This window comes from Phascolarctos cinereus, unplaced genomic scaffold (genome assembly GCF_003287225.1).
Source record: "Phascolarctos cinereus isolate Bilbo 61053 unplaced genomic scaffold, phaCin_HiC Scaffold_4;HRSCAF=312, whole genome shotgun sequence".
Classification (NCBI taxonomy): domain Eukaryota; kingdom Metazoa; phylum Chordata; class Mammalia; order Diprotodontia; family Phascolarctidae; genus Phascolarctos; species Phascolarctos cinereus.
The window spans coordinates 86889615-86913006 of record NW_027555847.1 but is presented as its reverse complement, the minus strand read 5'-3'; the positions used below and the strand labels follow the sequence as shown (position 1 = coordinate 86913006).

The 23392-nt window shown below is 47.2% G+C and overlaps 1 protein-coding gene across 1 annotated transcript in view; it reads right to left on the bottom strand.

Moving 5' to 3' along the window:
* The window catches only part of MST1R (macrophage stimulating 1 receptor), a 32002-nt gene extending 15969 nt beyond the window's left edge, over positions 1-16033 (bottom strand). The window contains 7 exon segments of the mRNA XM_020999111.2: positions 4035-4195; positions 4979-5149; positions 6595-6720; positions 7176-7364; positions 14165-14307; positions 14310-15450; positions 15894-16033. Of these exon segments, the coding sequence (XP_020854770.1) occupies positions 4035-4195; positions 4979-5149; positions 6595-6720; positions 7176-7364; positions 14165-14307; positions 14310-15387 (1868 nt within the window). The 5' untranslated portion in view covers positions 15388-15450; positions 15894-16033.
* Positions 16034-23392: the final 7359 nt, after the last annotated feature.

The following is a 23392-nucleotide window of genomic DNA, read 5'->3' as shown; positions in this document are numbered from 1 at the left end:
CCCACCTGCGACACTCTCTAGCCAACAAGTCAGCAAGCATTTATTATGTCCCTACTATGTTCTAGGCACTTTGCAGAAAAACTAAGAATAAAATTAAGAAAACTAAGAATACAAAGAAAGGCAAAAAATCCCTGCTTTCAAGGAGCTCACAGTCTAATGGGAGATACAGCATGTCAATAACTATGTATAAACAAGACATGTGCAGGATAAATTGCAGATAATCAACAGAGGAAAGCAACTAATGTTAAAGAAGATCAGGAAAGGCTTCTTGCAGAAGGTGAGACTGTGAGTAGGATCTGAAAGAAGATAGGAACCAGAAATGCGGAGGGAGAGCATTCCAGGCATGAGAGAAAGCCAGTAAAAATGCACAGAGTTGTGTGAGAAAGGATCAGGAGTTAGGCTTCCACAACAGAACAAGGAGATTCTGAGAAGGCCTTCCAAGATCCTATGGATAGCCCCTCAACCAATCAGAAAGTGCCCCAAACATTCTGCAAACAACTAGTTCCTTAAGAAAGAGTCCTGAAGGCTAAACCGGTTGGGTCAAAGGCAGGGCAAAGGCTTTTCTTCACTTCAGCTTGCTTGATAAGCTTATTGAAAATTAACTGACACACCCTGGGCGGAGATAGCCACCATTTTTGAACATTGGACCCGTGAACTAACATGAGGAGGAGGAACATGGAGGAACATGACATGAGTGGTTCAGGAAGAGTGTAACTCAGATGAGTTGGACCAATCCTAGCCCTGGTGGGTAGAGTATGGATCTTACCAACCATTTAAAAGTTGATTCTACCACTGTACCAGTGCAAACGTGCTATTGGAGTGGTGTGCCTGCTTCTTGCGAGAAGCGTAATGAAGGCTTTCCTTCACTCATTCCTGTAAGTAGATTTTTGTTTCAGATTTTTCTAACAGTTGAGAGATAGATTCAGTTCCTAGCCTGGCATTCAAGGTTCTCCAAAATCTGGATTCGCTCTACCTTTTTAGCCTTGTCTCCAAATTCTACTTATCGTATCACCTCCTATCCCAATCTGCCTGAACTATTTACTATTTCCCAAATATACTTTAGCTTTTGCTCATGCCTGGAATATCCAACCCTCTGCCCTATCAAATGACATAATTAGTGTAAAGCACTTAGCACAATGCCTGACACATGCAGGCACTTGATAAATCCTTGGGCAGCTAGGTGGTGAAGTGGATAGAGTGCTGGGCCTGAAGTCAGGAAGACTCATCTTCCTGAGTTCAAATCTGACCTCAGACACTAGCTCTATGACCTTGGGCAAGTCACTTAACCCTGTTTGCCTCAGTTTCCTCATCTGTAGAAATGAGTTAGAGAAAGAAATAGCAAGCCACTCTAGTATCTTTGCCAAGAAAACCCAAATGGGGTCACGAAGAGTTGGACATGACTAGAAAAATAAACACTTAGTTCCCCCTTTCTCTAGACCTATTTCTGCTTATGGAAATAATATCTATCCTCAAGACCCAGCTCAAATGCCACCTCCCTCGGGGGGGATTTCCCTTCTCCACCCCTGTCCCTTCCGCTCTTGCTAGCTCTAACACTATACTCCTATCTCTCTTATGGACCTAATCATAGTGCTTCATATGGCACTTTTATGTGTCTATTTAACTGTGACTCCCAGAAGTCAAAGACTGGGTTTTAATCAATTCGATGAATTTTTATTAGATGCCTACTAAGTGTAAGTGTGCTAGGAATACAAAGAAGAGTGCTTACTGCAAATCAAAACAACTCTGAGGTACCACATCACACCTGTCAGATTGGCCAACATGACAAAACAGGAAAAAGATAAATGTTGGAGAAGATGTGGGAAAATTGGAACACTAATGCATTGTTGGTGGAGTTGTGAAATGATCCAACCATTTTGGAGAACAATTTGGAACTATGCCCAAAGGGCTACAAAAATGTGCATACCCTTTGATTCAGCAATAGCACTTCTAGGACTATAACCCAAAGAGATCAAACAAATGGGAAAAGGACCCACTTGTACAAAAATATTCATAGCAGCTCTTTTTGTGGTGGCAAAGAATTGGAAATTGAGAGGATGCCCATCAGTTGGGGAATGGCTGAGCAAGTTGTGGTATATGAATGTAATGGAATACTACTGTGCTATAAGAAATGATGAACAGGCTGACTTCAGAAAAACCTGGAAAGACTTGTATGGCCTGATGCTGAGTGAAGTGAGCAGAATCAAGAGGACTTTGTACACAAAACAGCCACGTTGTGCAATGACTAATATTGATAAACTTAACCTTCTCAGCATTACGAGGATCTAAGACATCTCCAGAGGCCTCGGGATGGAAAATGCTGTCCACATCCAAAGAAAGAACTATGGAAGTCAAATTGCTATCACTTATTTTTACCTTCTGTTGAGTTTTGTTTCATCTTTCTGATGTTTCCTCCTACTGGTTTTAATTTTTATTTACTACTTCACTAATGTGAAAATATGTTTCATGGGTATGTAAATGTAAAGCCTGTATCAGATTGTGCGCCATCTTGGGGAGGGTGGGGCGGAGGAAAGGGGAGAAAAATTTTCAACTCAAAAGCATATGGAAGTGATTGTTGATAAATCAGAATAAATTAATAAAATTTAAAAAAAAAAGAGTGCTTACCCTCAAGGACAAGACAAATATGCAGAGAACTACAACACAATTTAAAACATGTGTGCACATGAGGTAATATAGAAAAGGAGGAAAGATTAGGGACAGATTGATCACTTCCGGCTGGGGGAGAGGGTGAATCAGGGAAGGGTACATGTCAGGGGTGACTTGAGCTAGGCCTTTAAGAAAGAGACTGGAATAAGGAGTGTTCCAGGCATGGAACAACAGCCCTTGCAAAGCAGGGGAAGAAAATACCCCAAGACTGGGCAACAGCCAGTAGTCCAATCTGTCTGTACCACAGAGTGAAATCACATTGCAAAAGGTAGGCTAGGGGCAGCTAAGTGGTACAGTAGATAGAGCACCAGCCCTGGAGTCAGGAGGACCTGAGTTCAAATCCAGCCTCAGACACATGATACTTATTAGCTGTGTAACCCTAGGCAAGTTACTTAACCCCAATTGCCTCACCAAAAAAAAAAATTAAAAATTAAAAAAAAAAAAGGTAAGTGGGAGCCATATTATAGAGGCCCGTTGACGCCAAGGTAAGGAGTCTGTATTATATCCTGCAGGCAATGTGGAGTTTGTCCTTCATTCTCAAAGAGGACCACGACATCAGGGAGATGACGATAGGGAGCTATTGAAAGAGAGTCTACTGAAGTGCAAAGCGACATGCTCAGACTTCAGCATACAAAGATGGTGATTTTGGAGAGAATACAGGAAGGGAGACCCCATAGGGGATTGTTACAGTAGTCCATGGGCCAGATAAGGAAAGCCTCAACCAAGGCAGAGCTGGTAAAAGGAGGATGAATGGGAGAGATGTTATGGAGAAACAGGACTTGTCAGCTGATTGGATGTGGATGGGGTCGGGGTTGGGGGGGTAGGGGAGAGAGGAGTCCAAGATGGCTCTGAAGCCTTGGACAATTGGATGGATAGGGGCGCCAGGAACAGAAACAGGAAAGCTGAGATGAGGTATAGGTTTAAGTGGAAGGAAAAAAACTACTAATTCAGCCTTATTTACCTCTGTTTCCCCCCACAACACCCACAGCACATGGCCCTGAACATAGCAGGCACTCAGTAAATGCTTGCTGAATTCTGAATTGTTATTACATATCATCCCTCACACTGATGTAGCTTCCAGAACACCCTCCCATCCCTCCTTAGGTCCTCGTGAACAACTGAGGGAGAGGGAGGACTGGGATTGTTATTCTCATTTTACAGATGGGGAAACTGAGGCCTAGAGAAGCTATGTGATGTACCAAAGTTCAAACAAGAGACTGTATTGGGACAAGAACCTGAGTCCCCTGGCTCCCACCTGGGTGATGTGACAGGTGGGAGGGGGCAGAAGGAAAGAATAGGGTGAGGTGCCTACAGGGGCAAAGGAAATCAGGTCCCTAGCAGGCCAGGAGTGAAGGGTCACGTAAACATACCTCAGGTGGGAGGTAGCCATGGGCAGCACCTTGCAGAGGCTCTGGCCCACAGTGACTTTCTGGGGAGCCTCTGAGTCCACATCCTGGAAATGGCTGTAGAAGTTAGTGCCACATAACGTCAGTTTCGTGCTGCCCCTTGTGGGTCCAGATTTGGGGTGGAACTGTAACAGACATAGACCAAGCATGTGTGTGTGTGTGTGTGTGTGTGTGTGTGTGTGTGTGTGTGTGTGTGTGTTGGAAGGAACAACTCTCCCTTCACCCCAAGGTTTCCAGATCCTAATGAAGTGGGGGGAAAGTGTTCATCTTAAGGACTTGAAGACCTGCCAGGAAAACCGATCAGTCTCATTTCATCACTCTCTGGCTGCCCCAGCCTATAGTTTTCTCTTCCTCTTCCGCCTCATACAGCCCATAGAGCATCAGGTTTTAACCTGGGGTTTATGAACTTTTAAAATGTTTTATTTTATTATTATTTTATTAATTTTCCATATGTTAATTGTGTTAATTAATTCCATAAATTGACAAAATTTATAAATATTATTAATATTTCCATAAATACTTCAATATAATGGGTTTTCTTAGTAAGCTGTGTATTTTATTTTATACCTTTTAAAAGTCCATAGACTTCACCAGACACTGCCCATGGGGTCCACAACACACAAAAAGGTTAGGACCCTTACATTAAAGCCTCCCTTGTATGGTTATCCTTTGGTTTCCTATGCATAGTAGGTCTCCCCAGCCAAACTGTGAGATCCCCGTGGGCATGGCCTGGGACAGTTCCTCCACCTCTAGTCTAAAACTGAGTTCCCTAGATGTATTGGAGAACTGGGGGCAGATTTTGGTCAGGGCTGAGTGACTTGATTTTAATATTTCTTCCTGAGTTGGTCCAGGAGAAAGAATGGCTGATCTGTGAGGGGGGATAGAGGGGCAGAGGCAGGAGAACATACCTCAGTAATGTGAGGTGGGCAGGACACCTGCTGCCAAGTACCTGGACACTCCTCTTGCCGGGCACAGACATCCCCGCACCAACCACAGCCCATGAAGTGCTCAGCTGTCAGGCATTTTCTACAGGTCACGAAGTGGTGGCAGCCAGGGCCCTTGATTGGCACCTTGAAGACCTGTGGGCAGAAGTAGGGGCATCGGTCATAGTCAAGGAAGAGAGAGACGTAGAGAGGGAGAGAGGGGGAGAAAAGGTGGGGGAGAGAGAGAGAGAGAGAGAGAGAGAGAGAGAGAGAGAGAGAGAAGAGAGAGAGAGAGAGAGAGAGGAGGGAAGAGGAGTGAGGAGGGGGAGAAGGAAAGGGAGGAAAGGGAAAGAGGGGGAGAGGGAGAGAGGGAGAGGGAGACAGAGAGAGGGAGAGGCAGAGATAGACAGAGGGAGAAACAGAGAGACAGAGAGAGAAATAGGGAGGCGGGGGAAAGAGGGGGTGAGGGAGAGAGGGAGAGAGAAAGAGATCGAGAGGGGGAGGGATGGAGAAAAAGGAAAAGAGAGGGAGGGAGAGGGAAAGAGAGAGGGAGAGGGAGACAGAGAGAGGGAGAGACAGAGAGACAGTAAGACAGTGAGAGAGACAGACAGAGACAGAGATTGCACCTGTCCCTTACTCTTTGCAGGTAGGCAGCTTTGGGCCAAGGCTGGGGACTCTAGCAAGGGAACCTGGAGAGGCTCTGGTTTATCACCTGTCATAGCATGGACACCTTACTTATACTTCTCCTGTGTCCTTACTATGCACTATTGTATATTATTGTTATCTATTGTAACCTGTCTTATTCTTCCACTAAACTGAGTTCTATCAAAGCATGGACCAGGTTTTACCTGTCTCCCTGCTTCCAGTCTCTCCTTTTCCTTGAGTCTTCCTCCACAGGGTCCCCAAATAATCTTTCCAAGGCATATCTCTCATCGTGTCACACCTTCCCTCAAAAACCTTCAGTGGCTCCCCCTTGTCTACTAAATAAAGTATAAGCTTCTGATCCTGGCATCCAAGACCTTCCTTATTTCATTTAACTCACCTTCATGCACCCCAAGCAAACTGAATTCCTGTAATAGACTCCTCTCTTGATCCACACCCCATACTCCCCCTTATATCCCCATTTCCTGAAGTTCTTCCTTTTATTCTAGGCCCATCTCAGTTGCTGCCTACCTTCACAAAGCCATCCTGACTCCCTGCCCCCTCCTCTGTCTTCCTCAGGTTGGCAGGATCACTGCCTCCTCAAATTTCTCAGAGTATTTTTCTTTTCCAGGGCCTGACTAGATCTGACTTTCTTATTCCCCTTTACATGTTAGATTGCAAGCTGATTAGATTGCAAGTTCCTTGAAAGCAGGACCTGCATCTTGTCTACCTTTACATTTCTCATGAAGCACAGGGCCCTTCCTGTAACTTGGAAGGTGCTTAATAAATGCTTCTGTATTGGGAAGGTGCTTAATAAATGCTTGGCTTAATAAATGCTTCCTGAATTGAGATTAGGCCTTTTTCCTTAGGGAAGGAATAGCCGGGACCAGAGGGGCACTCCCACTCCCCTTTGGTGATGCCCTCCTGCATGGAATGAGGGAGATCCATCCAGACTTTACTTTATTCCCAGAGCTGAAGAGCAGGTGGTCCCCAAGGCGGCTGACATCTCGATGCACAGGCTGGGAGGAGCCCAAGGAAAAGTTGGACACGTAGAGCAGGTAGTTGAGTGACCTGAACAATTTCACCTGGGGCCAAAAATTAACACAAACAATGAACAGTGCTAGAGCACTTTATGACTTACAAAGCACTTTACGATTATCACACCTAACATTTACATAGCCCTGAAAAGGTTCCCTGATACTTGGCACATAACATCTCATTTGATTCTTACTTACAACAACCCTGGGAAGTAGTCACTATTATTATCGCCATTTTACAGATGAGAAACATGAGACCCAGACAGGTTCAGTGACTTGCCCAAGGTCAGGGTAAGTCACACACACACACACACACACACACACACACACACACACACACACACACAGAGAATAAGGTGATTTCTACCCAGCTCTCTTGTCTCCCAGCCCAGAGCTCTTTCCTCCATACATTGCTTCCTCTTTGCCAGAAGAGAGATAGTGGCCTTGCCTCCTATGTCTCATTCCCCAGCAGACACTGTGTTCAGTCATGCCCTCATCCTCACCTGTAGGATGCGCCCATCAGCAGTGCCCATGTGTGCCACAGTAGCATTGCCCTGATGGATAACGTGGATGGCTGTAAGGAGAACGCTGTCTAGGTGTCCATTGAGGAGGTCCACTCGGGGGTGGTTGGTGGGGATCATTGTGGGGTAGTTCCAGCAGCTCACATTGGAGCCCAGAGATGTTGTTTTAGGCTGCAGAGAGGATGGAGGGTTGCCACAGAGAGGGTCAGCAGAATCAAGAATAAAAATGAAAACTCATGTCTATAGCTCTTGGAGGTTTCTAAGTGGCTTCAGTGGTTCCCCATTATCTACCAAATAAAGTGTAAATTTCTGATCCTGGTCTTGGAGGCTCTCCACATTCTATCAAGCCTTATTTCATTTAAGTCACCTTATGTACCTCAAGCAAACTGAAGACACTCTCTGTGTTCCCTTCTTATCCTACCTTCCTTTACCTCCATGTTCAGCCAGCTTTATAAATATACTTGATTTCAGAGATGCTGAAATTAAGTCCCAGAGAGTTTAAGTTGTCTGAAGTTACACAGCTACTCAGTATTAGAATCCATATTCAAACCTAGGTCTTTCCTGAGACCAAAACTTATTCTAGGTTGTCCCCCAATATTCTCTTACTTTCCAACTCTTATTTCACCCTTCCCCCTCATCAAAGACCCATTAGCCCAACAAAGCAGATTAGGGTCCTGAAAGAAATGCTCACTTCAGAAGCCTCCTCTTCTTCCTCCTCCTCTTCCTCTCAAAATCCATTCTGCCCCCCTCAACACACACACACACACACACACACACACACACACACACACACACACATTTCCTGTTTCCAATATTGCCACAGACTTTGCTCAATCCAAGGCCTGACTGAGCAGCTGTGTCAGGGAATAGGGAAGGTTGAAATGTACTCCATGTGTGTACAGCTGGATCACGCCTCTGCTTGTGAAATGAAGCATCAAGTTCAGACTGCCGAACCCCTTCCTCTCCTCCACAGATCCCCTTATACAACGTCCTTAGACCGGGGCGCCTCAGGGCCTCAGGGACCCACACTCAATGGAAAGGGAGCAAATGTCCAAGGGGGCACGTTAGGAATACAGAGGATCACTGGATTTAGAGTGAAGAGATGGTAGAGATGATAGAATACAACGTCTTCCTTTTTACAAATGAAGACAGTGAGGAGCAGAAAGGAAAGTGACTGTCCCACAGTCATCCAGCTAGTTAAGGAGCAGAGTCAGGATTTAGACCCAGATCCTTTGTTTCCAAATCTGCCCTCTTGCCCAGGAACATATCCAACTAGTTCTTGCCTTGGAGAGCCCCGAGACCCTCTTGGGGGGAGGTGCAAAAAGGGATGGGGAGTGGGCTACCACTCCAGGAAGGAAGTCCCTACAAAATGTTCTCAGCGTGACTCAGAGACAGGTAAGGCTCTGGCTATGACAGGCCTGGCTTTCCAGACACCAAGGCAGCCAGCGACACTCAAGCCCTGCCTCACCCCAAGGGCTCCTTTCTCAGGAGTCCAGAGAACGATCATCAGTTCTTCCAGCCCCACCCTACCCCTTCGAGGTCCCAGCAAATATTACTATTAGCCCTCCCCCAAACACAGACAAAGCAACACAGAGCTGGGTCTGTACAAAACACCTCCCTAGCTGTTTTTATCACGTGGGATCCTTGCAAATGATGAAGGTAACAGAGAGGGCACCCCCATTTTATAGAAGAGGAAACTGAAACCCAGAGAGGACAAGGTTGGGGAATCAGAGGCAGAGCCCAGAACAGAACACGGACCTCCTGATAACCAGGCAAAGGCGCTTTCTGCCCCTGGAGAACATTTGGAGCTGGAAGAGAACCAAGAGATTATTTTGCCCAACCCCCTTCTTTTTATAGACGAAGAAATGAGTCCCCTTTAGATGACTTGCCCAAGGTACACAAACAGGAACTGTGGGAGGCAGGTCCTGAACAAACCGAGGCCTCAGACTCCAAATCCAGGCCTAAGTAAGCACAGGAATGACACAAGCCTGAACACACACTCCCAGTCACTCCCGCCCACTTCCCCTCCCCCACCAGCCAGTCTCAGGAGGTGGAGCAAGCAGATGAGCAAGGCTCCTGGAGCCAGGCACCATTGTCCCCAGACCTATAGACAGGAGGGAGATCAGACCCTCTGCCTGGGAAGACTGGGCCTGGCCGAAGGTTGCCCAGACTCCCTGGGCTGGCTTTCTTCCCTCCTCCTTCCCTGCGTGCCCTCTCTAAGGAATCTTGGGGAGAGGCTGGGATGGGAGGGAATGGGGTAGACAGGCCTGTGCAGCTGAGGAGGCAGCTGGGGTGGAGGCTACCCGCAGACACAGGTGTCTGCGTGCCACACCCCCACCCTCCCCTCCTCCCCCACTGCACCAGCACAAACTAGCTCAGCCAGGATGAAAACATATGGGTGGGCCCCACCTTAAGCACTGGCTGGGCCTATTCAGGATTACAATTAAATCGAACCTTTATAAAAAAAATAGACTCTATTTCCCATAACAGTCACAGCCCTTGGGGGGGGTGGGGAGGGGGGAGGGCAATGTGGTACAGTAGAAAGTACACAGGCTTTGAAGTCAGAGATCTTCCTGAGCCTCAGTTTCCTCATCTGTAAAAGGGGGCTGGACTAGATGGTCTCTGAGATCCCTTCTGGCTCCGGATTGTTCAATCCTAGGTCTGTGGTCTCTAATGGGTCTGCTCCAGACTGGGGCTACCAAAATCAGAACTAAAAAAGATTCTCCGCCTCAGCTCCTAATCTATTTTGCCTGTGTCCTGGCCACAAAGTCAACCACGGTCAAATCTATAAGTTGGCCACATCCTAGTCTAACCACTAAGTAATTGGGAGTCAGGAGATGATGGTTCTTCCATTTACTGTGTGACCCTGGGCAAATCAGGAAAGCCTCTGTTTCTCCAACTGTAAAATAAGGGGCTTGGACTAGACACCTTCTAAGGTCCTTCCATGCTTGATCTAAATCTCTGATCCCAGGAATGGGGGTATCTGCCCCAAAGCCAGGGGAGCACTGGGAACAGCAATGGTTAAATCCAAAAATGGAGACTGGAACACTTCGGGGACTGGTCTGTAAAAGGTGGTGTGGGGCCAAGGAAGAAGCTTCTCCCACAATGGAGCTGGATATGCCCGGTCCCTTACTGCCTGGGGGTCTGTTTCTTCACTAGGAATGATCTGTGTCATTAGTAAAAAAGAAAGGACATTCCCTCTAGCATCATGGCCCGCCAGTGCTGCTTGGAAGCAGGGATGGGCTGAGTGACTCACTCTCCAGCTACTGAATTGAGGGGGCGGAAGGAAAAGGAAGGGCTGGGCTGACCTTGCCTCCCCCCCAAAAGAGACAGGTAACATTCCTACTTCACTTAATCTTGCTGAGCCTCAGTTTCCCCACTGGTAAACTCAGCATTGGAATTTCAAAACAACAAAGTTTGATGGAAAGAATTTTGAAAGAAATAAGGATTAGGAGGCCTTGGTTCTAATTCTGACTCAACCAGTAACTTCTTGAGTGGCCTTGCTGAAATTACTTAACTTCTCTGAATCTCAGTCACTTCACATGTATAGTTGGGATGAGACTAAACATACAGAGGCAGCATGATTCAGGGCAAAGAACTCTGGGAAGTCAGAACACCTGGCCTCAAGTCTTGGTTCCATCACTTAACTATTTGACTTTGACCAAATAACATCTCTCTTCGTCTCCTTTCTCTCCTTTTGTAAAATGTTAGGTTTAAAAGAAAAAATCTGTGGTGGGGCTTTCTTTTATGAACAAAACAGAAAAGCATCCCCTCATCCCATTTGAAGATCTGTAGCTTATTTCAAATAGGGCCCATCAAAGTCCTCTTGTGTTTATTATCCTTTGTTATTAAAATAAAATTTTAATTGCTGTCTTTTGTTTTGACATCTGAGAAAATGGGGATATGAATCTCAGCACTGCCTTCCTTCCAGGGTTGTCTTGAGAATCCAATAAGCCAATGTCCGTGAAGAAAATTCTTTGGAAAGTACAAAGTTTGGAACTGATGGGAAGGTCATGTGGACAATGGAACACTGAGAACTTTAGGTGCTAGTTCCACAAGTGGTCAGTGGCAGAGTTGAAGCCAGAACCCCAGGGAGGTTTGTTGTTATTTTATTGATTTTAAATTCTCTAGAGTTTAGCCCAGAAAGTTTTCACCAGGAATCTATGAAGAGATTTCAGGGGATCTGTGAACTTGATTGTAAAAAAAAAAATGTATCTTTATTTTCACTAACTTCTAAGTGAAATGTGGCATTTCCTCCAATGATTAAAAAACCTGATTCTGAGAACTCCATAGGCTTCAGCAGACTGCCAAACAGACCTGTGATGCCAAAAACCTCACATCTAGTGAGACCCAGAAGTTAACATCTAAACTCAGAGACGGATGGCAGTTGGTTTCTTCTGGCCCCTAAGCAGGTAAATCACTTAACCTGGACACAAGGGGCAGCTTTCCCAGCTATCCAACCAGAGAGAAGCCTGGAAAGCTAAGATTTGCTTTCTCATAACGTAGGCCAGCTCCTCTCAGACTACAGGTATGGAAGGTGGGGAGGGGAAGTTTCCAAGGGGGAGGCCAGAGCATAGTGTTTGAATTTGAGGGCTGCACTCTGTCAGTGTTTAGGAGTTTGGCCCCTCATGAAAGAGAAGAAAGGCAGATTTGAAGTTAGAAGACCTGATTTCAAATTCTGCCCCATTACTACCTGAGTGACTTGATTTATACTTGAAAGGACCCTCAGACCTAGTACAATACCTCACCAAGAGGAGGATGAGGAACGATGAGGTATCTGGGGGTCCCCCAGGAAAGGGCAAAAGAGGTCTGGGCCCTTGGGGCAGCTAGGTGGGGCAATGGATAGAGCACCAGTCCTGAAGTCAGGAGGACCTGAGTTCAAATCCACCCACAGACCAAACATTTGACACTTATTAGCTGTGTGACCCCGGGCAAGTCACTTAACCCCAATTGCCTTAAAAAAAAAAAAGAGCCCTGGGCCCAACCAATACTAGAGTGGCATGGAGCTTGACAGCATGTGCCAAGAAGGGAGGTGCTGGTGCTCCTTCACACACAAGCACACACTCCACCCACCCCACCTGCCTGGCCATGTCCCAGCAGAGCTCTGCAGCCATTGCTCCCAACCCCAGGATGTTTACAAACTCCTGCACCCTGGCCTCAGCACATGTAGAGAGGACTCTGAAACCTCCCAAGTCAAACCTAGAAAGGACCCTGGAGTCCCCACCCCCAAACCTAGACCCTCTCACCCCTAATCCTTTGAGTCCACCCTTTGGGGAAGGGAGACATGGACCTAAGCCCTGGAACTTAAGCCATGAACCCACCTTCCTAGGAAAGGCTTAGACCGGGCTCCTAACCTATGTCAGCACCAAGCCTTGGCTAGTGTTTGTTTGGGGCAGGGGCTTTCTATCCTCAAAGCCAAGGCCCCTGGCCCCATCCTGGGGGCTGCTTATTGCACCAAAACCCCCAGTCACACAAAGCCCAGAGACCATCTCCCTGCTCCAGGGAAAGGGGCACTGATGTAGCAGGGGACAGAGTTCTGAGCAGCAGCATTTGGTACTGAAATGCTGCCAGATGGGGAGGCAGAGGACCTAGGTTCCAATCACACATCTGTGTGACCTTGAGTGAATCATTTTTACCTCATTTGGGTCTTAGCCTTTAACTCTTTTCTGTAAATTGAAGGGATTAAATTAGAGGAGAGGTTCTTAACCTTTTCTGTATCTTAGGCCACTTTGGCAATCTGCTGAAGCCTATGGACCCCTTCTCGGCATAATGTTGTTATTTTAGTTCACAATTGAAGGAAATACTAAATTTCAGTTCAGGGTTAGCACAAAAAAAAAGGGAATTTTTCCCCATCTAAGATCACAGTCCCTCTGAAATCTCTCCACAGATTCCCTTGTGGGGTTCATGTGTCCCAGTTAAGAACCCTTGGACTAAATGATCTCTAAGATCTCTTTCAACAATAAAATCAATGATTCTAGAGGTTAGGCTTGGGAGGTGTGTCTTCCAAAAAGGACTTAGACCAGGCTCCCCAACAGGAAGAAAATAAATTGTCCAACTCTTGGGGAGATAGTAAGGGTCCTGCATGTGGGTGGGGAAATGAATCCCAGAAAAGGGTTACTTGCCCACCGTCCTGGTAGCTGGGTGGGTGGGGAGGGGAGAAGAGTCAGAGCTCAGGCTATGGTGTAATCAGCCTTTTGTGTAACCTTGGAAACTACCTAATAAATCAAGGGAATGGGGCCAAGGCAGAGGGTGTGGCTGGGGTGGGGCCAATCTAGAGGAAGTGTCCTAGAGCTGGGGCCTATTTTTCCCTCTTCCAAACAGATTAGCTAGGATTCCTGACCTTACCACCCCTCTACACTGCCCGGCCCCGGGCCCCGGCCCCCCTACCCCCAGAATCCGACAACCTCACTTTCCCATTTCTTTGCCATGGCTCTAGACCTGGAAGGGAAGACCTTTATATCATCTGATCCCCTGATTATAACCGTTTTTTGTACCACAGACCTCTTCTGTAATCTGGTGAAGCCTAATACGCTGGGACTTCTTGCCTTCCTCCATGATTGATGGAAATGTTAAATTTCGGTTAGAAGTTAGTAAAAATAAAGATGTATTTTTCCCCCATCCAAGTTCACAGCGCAGGTTAAAAACCCCTGATTCTAGTCCAACCACCCCACTTTTCAGATGAGGAAAACTGAAGCCCAGAAAGGCAAAGAGATTTGCTTGGTGTTGCACCAGGCAGGGCAGGGATCTGAATCTAGGTCCTCTGATGCCAAATCCTGGGGAAGGAGTAAAAGGGTAAGGAGTCTCTCCTCAAACTTTGCCCTGGCTCTAATTTTCTCAGCCGTGGAAAGAACCCAGACAGGATTCTGCCCCTTGAGCACCTCAAACCGGTGGAGTTTCCTCCTTTTGCCACCCCTCCCTTTTCCCTTCCCGACCTTCCTCCTGCCCTAGCTCTTCTCCCTTCCCCTTCTCACCGGATCTGGGCAGTAGCTTTGGGGCTGAAAGAACTCCATTCCTCGCTCCACACGCTTCTGGTTGGCCTGAGACCCACAGCATCTCTCCATGCCACTGTCAATGAACTCATTCAGTTTGGTTATGGGGAAGGCGCAAACAGCCGATTTGTGGTGGGGGACTCGGCTCCCTCCTGGCTCACCGCAAAGGCCCCAAACAGCACTTTCTGGCCCTCGGGGACACCTAGATCCGTTGCCAGTGAAGACCCCACGCGGGCCACATGGGCTGCTTGAAGCACATTATATGTTTCCTCCTCGGTGTTGGCCACCTGTCTTCTTCGGCGCCGCCTCTTGTAAGAAAAGCGGCAATCGAGGACCAGCTCTCGGTATTCCCCCAGATCCGTCTCAGTCGCACTAAGTCGCACTAATCGAGTGTGGAAAGTGGTAGAAACTTTCAAGGACTCTGGCTGAACTGTTAGGAAATAGACATAGCCGCCAGAGCTGAAGGTGTAGACGTATTCAATGGGATAGGTGGCCAGGTATTCGGGCAGCACAGACAGAGCAGGGGAACCCGGGGCAAAGCCTTGGAAATTTGATTTGAGTCTGCGGATGGACACAGATCGGGGACTATAGCGGGCGGCCACCGTCTGGTTCAGGGTGGAGGCCACGTAGAAGTAAGAAGACCGGCCTTGCTCAACCACAGTCACCTGGGTGCCTAGCGGGCTGGCTACGCAGTCGGGGCAATCGTGAGGACTGTTGTCTGAAGTGGACCAGAGGCAGGAGGTCTGGCCCAAGTGGACTGTCCCATCACGAAGCTCCAACTCATGAACAAAACATCGACCCAGCAGGGAGGAGCTACAGCTGTAGAGCCAGGGTAGATCAGGATCCAGGACGAGCACGGCGTTGTCTGTGTCTCCGCCGGGCAGTGAGGGCTCTGACCCCTCACATGCTGTGCAGGACTCGCAGCTGGGGTGGCCGGCGGGGCCTGTGACCAGTGTCTGGAGCAGCTCCAGCCTGGCATTCAGCATGTGCAGATGGTTCCTAGTGGCCACAAAGATGGCCCGCCCTTCGTCATAGGCTACCACTCTTTGGATGGGGGCAGCAGCCTCAAAACTGGGCACCACGTACTCGACGCTGAAGTTTCGGGAGGCAGCATACGGGATGCGTGGACACTGCCACAACTCCCCTAGGGAAGGTGGCCCCTGTGCCAGGAGGAGCAGCAGTAGGCGGAATGATAAGGACCCCATGGCCGGGGTGGGAGCTATCAGCTGGTCCAAGCAGCAGGCGTGGCAGGCAGCATCCTTCCTAAGCTAGGGAGATGAGGAAGGATCAGCAAAGATTTTCAGCCCCTCTAGAAAGGGCTCTCCAGGACGGAGCCACCCAGCTTTCCCCTTTCCCAAGACAGTCAGGCTGTGAACGATCAAGACTTGGATTATGGCAGATTCTTCCTTAGGAAAGGGCCCCACAGTGCAGGGTCTCCAGGGGAGAGGGGGGATGGGAGTGGAGTGATGGGGCTCAGCTCCCACTGGACAGGAGTGCCCCTAAGATTCTTCCCCAAAGTTGGTCTGGTCCTGAGTGCTGGAAGAATCGCCCTCCCTTTCCTCTGTTCTCCCTCCCCCCCCCCATTTTCCAAGTAATGGGCCCTTAGGAATCATACCTGTGATAGGGGCAGGGGCTGAGGCAGCCAGCCAGAAACGGGAGGGAGCTGCTTGAGTCTCAGTATCTCCCAGCCTGGCCCTCTTAGATCACTCACCTGTGGCCTCTTCAACTCAGGCAGAATAAGGCAAGATTGGCCTTGCAGGCCGGGTTGAGGGGCTGAGCCCAGCCTGGGAGGGCAGGAGGGGGGCGGAGCCCAGGAGGAGGGGCAGCGGCAGAGGCTGGGCTCCCCGGATTCCGCCCCACTTCCCCTGCAGGAGCCTGGAGGCTGGGGATAGGAAGGTCCAAGTCCTTCCCTTGAACTCCTCCAATCCCTGACAGACAATGGGGGAGGGGTGGGCATCTGCGACCGAGCTCCAGTCTCCAGAGCCTGCTGCCGGTGCTGAGAACTGTGTCCAGGGGCTTTCTTTCCACTGGGATGGAGAACCAGAGTCACACAGACCACTGAAGGCAGCCGGATAGAGCTGCCTTAGAGTACAGAGCCCTGAATCAGGACTCAAAAAAATGTGAATTCAAATCCTGTCTCCATTTGCTCACTATCTTATCCTGGACAACTCACTGGTGCCTTGGCTCCTTCATCTGTAAAATTGAAGCGGTTCAGACTAGGACTTTTCAGCTCCCTTCAAGCCCTAATTCTTAGACTCTCTAGGGGAGGAAGTCAGAGAATTATATCATTCCTCTCCTCCCCAAACTCCTCAAAGGAGTCAGAACCCAAGTCTGACTCCAGCAAGGAAGAAAGGAAGGGCACTGCTCTAAGAGCAGGCTTGGGAGAGCAGTGAAAATGAGAGGGGAGAGATATTGGGGCTACTGCCCCCCAAAAGGGCAATGAGTGCCCTGTGTATGTATCCCCTGGCTGCTGGGGTCTAGGGCCACATTTTAGAATCACACTTTAGAATGTCAGAAGTGAAGGGACCTTAGGGAGCAGAGGATCACAGATGGAAGGGAGCTTCAACGGTGTCTATTCCAAGCCCCTTCATTTTACATTGTGGTTATAAAATTTGTCCCGTTCTATTAAGTCAGACTTGACAAATATGTCGAAGGGTCCAGACCACAACACTCTAGAGTATATGTAGTTCTCAACTGATTTTAATGTATGTGTGTGTGTGTGTACGTGTGTGTGTGTGTGTGTGTGTGTGTGTGTGTACACACTGTGGTTTTCTAAGTCAACATGCAGCCCATAGGGATCCTTACATATCGTTTAGTGGTCCTGTTTTTATTTGAGTTTGACACTCTTGTATTAAGTGGAGAATCAGGATTCAATCTCCGATCTTTTAACTCTGCCTCTAGTGTCCTCCATTTCCACACACTGCCACACTGGTACTTGTCCTCCCCCCAAGAACGGCCCTGAGCATCCTCAAACAATTCTTCAAGGGCCCACATTTGTGAAAAATGGAGTCAGAGTGGAGAGAATGGGCCCCAGGTACAAGGATAGCACCCCGCCCCCGCCCCACCATGTGGAAGATGGGCCACTTGGCATGGAGGAGGAATCACATGTTTATGAAGAATGGACCGTACAAGGGCAGAGAATGAGTGAATCTTAGCAGTGAAGAATGGCTGGCATCGGGGTGCCTAGGATGTGTATGTGTATGGATGTAGATAGAGACAACTGAGATGGGGAGGGCAAGACAGAGGGCACCTGCAAGTTCCATTTCACTCATCCTGACCTGAAGACCTTAGAAACAGGTCTATAGAATCAAAATCCTGGCCCAGTGAGGTCAAGAGAAGCCTGACAGAAACAGAGAAAAACAGACGGGTAAAAGCAAAATGAGATCAGAAAAAAAAAAGAAAAGAAATGAAAAAGAAAGATTGGTGGACCAACAGAAGGTACACACCCCTCTGACCCCATGATGGGGAAAATGCCAGGGAAACCTCAGAAACCCTCTTATCACCTCTTGTCAACCTTCTTGAGATAGGGAGGGACAGCAGAGAAGGTCAAGCCTGAAACTGGGTAAGTGGTGGTAGAAGGTGGGAGGTAAGAGGTGGAAGGAGGGAGGAGGGAGGAGGAAGGAGGGAGGTGGGAAGTGGGAGGTGGAAGAGGGAGGTGGAAGAGGGAGGTGGAGGAGGGGCAAAGGACGCTGGGCTGGGAGTCTAGAGACCTGGGTTCTAATCCTGGACAGTCTTCTGCTGTCCAGACTATGATTCTCTCTGATTCTGTTCTCCAGTCTCTGTGTGTCTCTGCCTCTGTTCTCTCTCCATATCTCCTTGTCTCTTTCTATCTCTGTTTCTTTTTCTATCTTTGCATCTGTATCAGCAAGAGCAGTTGGCAGGCTCGGCCCAGGGGATACAGATTTTTCAATTTCCGCAGCTGAACGCCCCCCTCATTTGGCCGCCTTCCTGGTTGGGGTGGGGTGGGGGGAGAGTCAGCTCATATCATTTCCTCCCCCCCTCCTCATGGCTCACGTGTCCTCTACCACCACCAAAGCCAGCAGTCCTGAGGGTGCTGGGAAGCTGACACTGCGTGCCGTCATGTCACATGGGTTCCCTGAAGGAGAACTTGCTTCTTCTCAGGCACCCTCCTCACCCACATACACATGTGAACACATAGTTACATGTGCAAACAGAGATGGACACACAGGTATATAAATGTATCAACATGCATTACACATGCATGTTCATGTGTACACATGAGAACACATGTCTAATATCAGGAGCCAGCATTTTTGTGTGCTTTAAGATTTGCAAAATATTTTCTTAACTGTAATGTGAGGTAAATACAGATATTATCTACATTTTATAAATGGGGAAACTGAGGCTCTGGGATATTAAATGAGCTCCCAAGATCACTTAACTAATAACTGTCAAAATCAGGATTCAATCCTGCTTCTCTTTTGGCTTCGCACCTAGCACACTTGCCTCTACATTACAGTCTCTCATGAGCCGGCACACACACACATACACACACACATGCACACACACACAGACACAGACACACAGACACACACACACACACACCCCTTGGATCACACAAATTAATTATTCAGTCTAGGAACTTCCCCCAGCTCCACCTCTCCCATAAGCCATGTGGAGTCAGCTGGGTGTCTGGGGAGAGCCCCGAAGCAGGGCTCTAGGATCTCAGTCTCATCTCTGACTTCTTGCCTTAGTTTACCCATCTCTGAAATGTGAAGAACCTGTGTTCCTCAGGGCCTGTTGCAAAATCTTGGGAATGAAACGGCCTCAAAGACCCAGGACTTGAGGGGAGATAGATAAAAATTACTAGAAGGGCAGAATCTGGAACTCTCAGTCCCTTCCCCCCTAGAGGATGTCCAGCAGTATTGAGAACACTCTAGGAATAGCCTCCTTTCTAGCTTGCTCTGGGCTTCCCCTTCTGCCCTAAGTTATCTGTCTATCAAATAGTTTCAAGTTGGTACAAGGAGAAGGTAGGGAAGAGGGGAAAGGGGTGAAGGCTTTTTCTCAGGGTGGAGGGAATTGGTGAGGGTGAGACCTGGAGAACCCCCTTTATATGGAGTCAGAAAACCTAAATTTGAATCTGAATCCTGCCCTTGCTTATGTGGTATTGGCCAAGTTAGTGAGCATTTATAAAGCGCCTACTATGTGCCAGGCACTGTGGCAAGCAGTGAGGATACAAAGAAGTGTAGAAACAAACAAAAACAAACCCAAACCAGACCCTGCTCTCAAGGAACCTCTCTTGCTCCCAGTTTCTTTATGAAAAAAGAAAAGAGACGTTGATTTATCAGGGGTTGTTAACCTTTGTGTGACCAACCTCTTTGACAGTCTGGTGAAATCTATGGACCCCTTCTCAGAACGCAATACGTTACTTTATAAAACAAAATACATAGGATTACCAACGAAACGATATTGGAAATAGAGTTATCGGAATATTTTTTTAAAAAACAAATTCCTGGGGCAGCTAGGTGGTATAGTGTACACAACACTGGAGACGGGAGGACCTGAGTTCACATCTAGCCTCAGTCACTTAACATTTACTAGTTGTGTGACCCTGGACAAGTCACTTAACCCCAATTGGCTCACCAAAAAAAAAATTCCTGATCCCCAGGTTAAGAACCCTCGATCTGATACTTGACAAAACCCCTTCTAGATATGTTATGATTCCTACTGATTTTATCCTCCCGAGAATGACATTTTCTAGGGAGAATTCCTAGGGAGAAGACTGAAGGAAAAGCCAGTATCCTGTTCTGTTTGATTTGGGGGTGAGTGGGGGAGGAGGGAAGTCAGAATTGCTAATATCTTCCAGAAGGAGTCATGTTGCATAGTAGAAAGAGATCTGTTCCTGGAATCTACCCAGGATTAGCTGTGTGACATTGGACAAGCTGCTGTCCCTCTCTGAGATTCTTTTCCCCTTATCTGTAAATGGTAGGGGCATGGTGTTCAGATTGACGTAGAGAATCTCACCGGGGTCTATTTCAATTTTAACAAATTTGTCAGCTCTCCCTCCTCCCCTCCCACCCCCCACTCAGTACCACTTCAATTAGGAACTGGAGGACCTCTTGACAGGCTCGTTGTTTAAAGAGGGCCAGAGGCAGAGATAGCCCAGCTGGTCCCCTTCCCCAGAGCTCCTGAATCAGGGCCTCCTAATGCCCCTGAATGAATTGTCTCAGGCAGCACTGCTGATTCCCCCATGCACATGCATCCCTGCAACAGCCTGATCCCAACAGCCACCAGAGGACCAGCCCCCATTGCTCCTCACCTCCCCTTCTCCTAAAGAGTCCCCCCAAAACATGCCTTACAAGAGGGTGTGTGTGTGTGTGTGTGTGTGTGTGTGTGTGTGTGTGTGTGTCTGCAGGGTTAGGACTTGGATGTTCCAGCCATTTTCATTTTCATCATTCTGCCTGAGACTCAATTTTCCCTTCTGTAGAATAGGTGACATTTCTTGATGAATAGAATGGGGGGGGGGTAGAAATCTCTAAGGAAAATGATTTCAGATTCCAGGGACAGAACATAGCTCAGGCTGTGTGGGATGGGCTTGAGGGAATTAGTCCCATTCAGTCTTCCCCTTTAAATTACTCCTCCCTCCTAAATACCATAGAGTGCTGCCTTCCTCATGGCCTTGCTCCTCAGAATTACACATTCCATTTCCTCAGCACTGAGGCATTTAAATTCTCCCAGCTGCCTTTATATGTATTTATACAGAGTCCCAAAAGTCTTGGTGCAGTTTTAACCTATTATTAAAGCTGCTTTAATACCTTAAAATGACACCTTTAGTTTTAAGCTATTTAAGCTTTAATGGTTTAAAACTGTACTCAGACTTTGGGGATAATGTGTATTTAGGAGTTTATGTTATTTGCTACAGGGATTATACATCCCCTTCTCAGAATAGGAGCTCTCAGAGGATGAGACTATGTCTCTCACCCCATCACAGCTGCCACCCCTTTTAAGAACTCTCTAAAGTCAGGGCCAGTGTCTCCACTCTCAGACCCGGGCTCCCTAAATAGCAATCTCAAGTCCACGGGCTCTGTCCCTGATAGGCCCAGTAACTCAGTTTCATCTTCTGCAGGTGGGAAGGAACCCTATCTGTCTGCCCTAAGGGTGTCCAGGGATCTTACTAAGAACTGTCCCTGGGGAGCTTAAAAGCTAGCCTGGCCCAGAGCCATCTCCTGCAAGATCTTGGATAAAGGTATTGATGGCTAGCCTGCACATCTGGCTCATTAGATTTGCAGATGACAGAAAGCTAGGAGGGCTAGCTAACAACAATATCTGCTAGTTGGCATTTCTGTGCCACTTAAGACCAGCATAACACTTTACATACATTATCTCATTTGACCTGCATAACAACAACCCTGTGAGATTGAGGCTATTATTACCCCCAGACCCCAAGTGGATGGGAATCAAGGAAGGGTGACCTCCTCCTTAAATTATTGTGTATTTATTTAACTGTTTACATCTGTCTTCAGTAGAAAGTGAGCTCAGCCTAGGGGCAGCCACCCAGCTGAACTCTCTCAGCATTTCCCTCCAAACAACTTTAAAATAATGCCTCAAATCAAATTTTGGAGGGGCAAAGCCAACAAAAGATAATGGTGAGACATTTTCCCAGTCTAAGAAAACTTAAAAAGGTGGCAGAAGTCCATGACACCAGTGTGGAAGCCTGGCCAGAGCCCACACACCTGCAGCTGCAGCAGCAGCTTCCGGAGCTCTCAGCCCAGAGACAGTAAGGGGGTAGGACAACTGGTCAGAAAGTATTACAGAGGACCCTTTACTGGCACTGGGTACAGCGGGCACTGATTGGCAACTTTACTGTCCATACACAGTTCTGGGTTGCAGTTCCAAAGAGCAGAGGAGCACTGGTAGTCAGTCACAAGGGAGCAGGGGCCCTGGTCACAGTTCTGAAGTAAAGAGGAGTGATAAAGCTTGTGGCTGCTAAGAGACCAGGGGCCCTTCCTGGGTAAAGACCAGGAGAGCAGTAATCACACCTCTCCCAGGATCATACCACCTTGGAAGCACCAAAAACTTGTAGACCCCGCAGAACTAGCTCTGAAAACAGTAGCACAAAAAAAGCTAGAAGCTTGGGGTAGTGCCTACACACCCCAAGATGAGCAGAGCGTAACTCTAACATAAAGTTCAGTGAAGAAATAGTCAAGAAAAAAATGAACAAACAACAATTAAAAAAAAAGAATTTTACCATAAAAAGCTACTACTGTGGCGGAGAAAACCAAGACATAAACTTGGAAGAAGACAACAATGTGAAAACAGCTACCAAAAAAAGCCTCAAAGAAAAACGTTAATTGGACACAAGGCCAGCAAGAATTCCTGGAATAGTTAAAGAAAGAGATAAGAGTGGTAGAGGAAAAATTGAGGAAAGAAATAAGAGTGATGCAAGAAACTTATGAAAAGAGAATTAACAGCTTGGTAAAAGAGGCACAAAAAATGCTGAAGAAAATAACGCCATAAAAACAGAATTTGGCCAAATGATAAGAAGCATAAAAATTTACTGTAAAGAACTCCTTTGAAAAAAGAAAGCAGAATTGGCCAAATGGAAAAGAAGGCACAAAATCTCACTGAAGAAAATCATTCCTTAAAAATCACTAATGACAAAAAAAAATTACTAATGACTCCATAAGACATGAAGAAACAATAAAACAAAGTCAATAGAATGGAAAAAATAGAAGAAAATGTGAAATATCCCATTGGAAAAACAACTGACCTAGAAAACAGATTGAGGAGAGATAATTTAAGAATTATTGGACTACTTGAAAGTCATGATCAAAGAAAGAGCCTAGATATCATATTTCAAGAAATTATCAAGAAAAACTGCCCTGCTATTATCTTAGATACAGAAAGTGAAATAGAAATTGAAAGAATCCACCAGTCACCTCCTGAGAGAGATTCCAAAATGAAAACTCCTAGAAGTATTATAGCCAAATTCCAGAGCTCCCAGGTCAAAGAAAAAAAAAATACTTCAAACATCTAGAAAGAAACAATTCAAATACTGTGGAGCTGCAATCAGGATTCCAAAAGATTTATCAGCTTCCACATTAAAGAAGCAAAGGACTTGGAATATGATATCCCTGAAGACAAAGGAACTAGGATTACAACTAAGAATCACCTACCCAACAAAAAGCCTGATCCTGACCATAATGCTTGGGAGGAGAGGAATGGGGGTGGGGTAGATACTTGAAACAG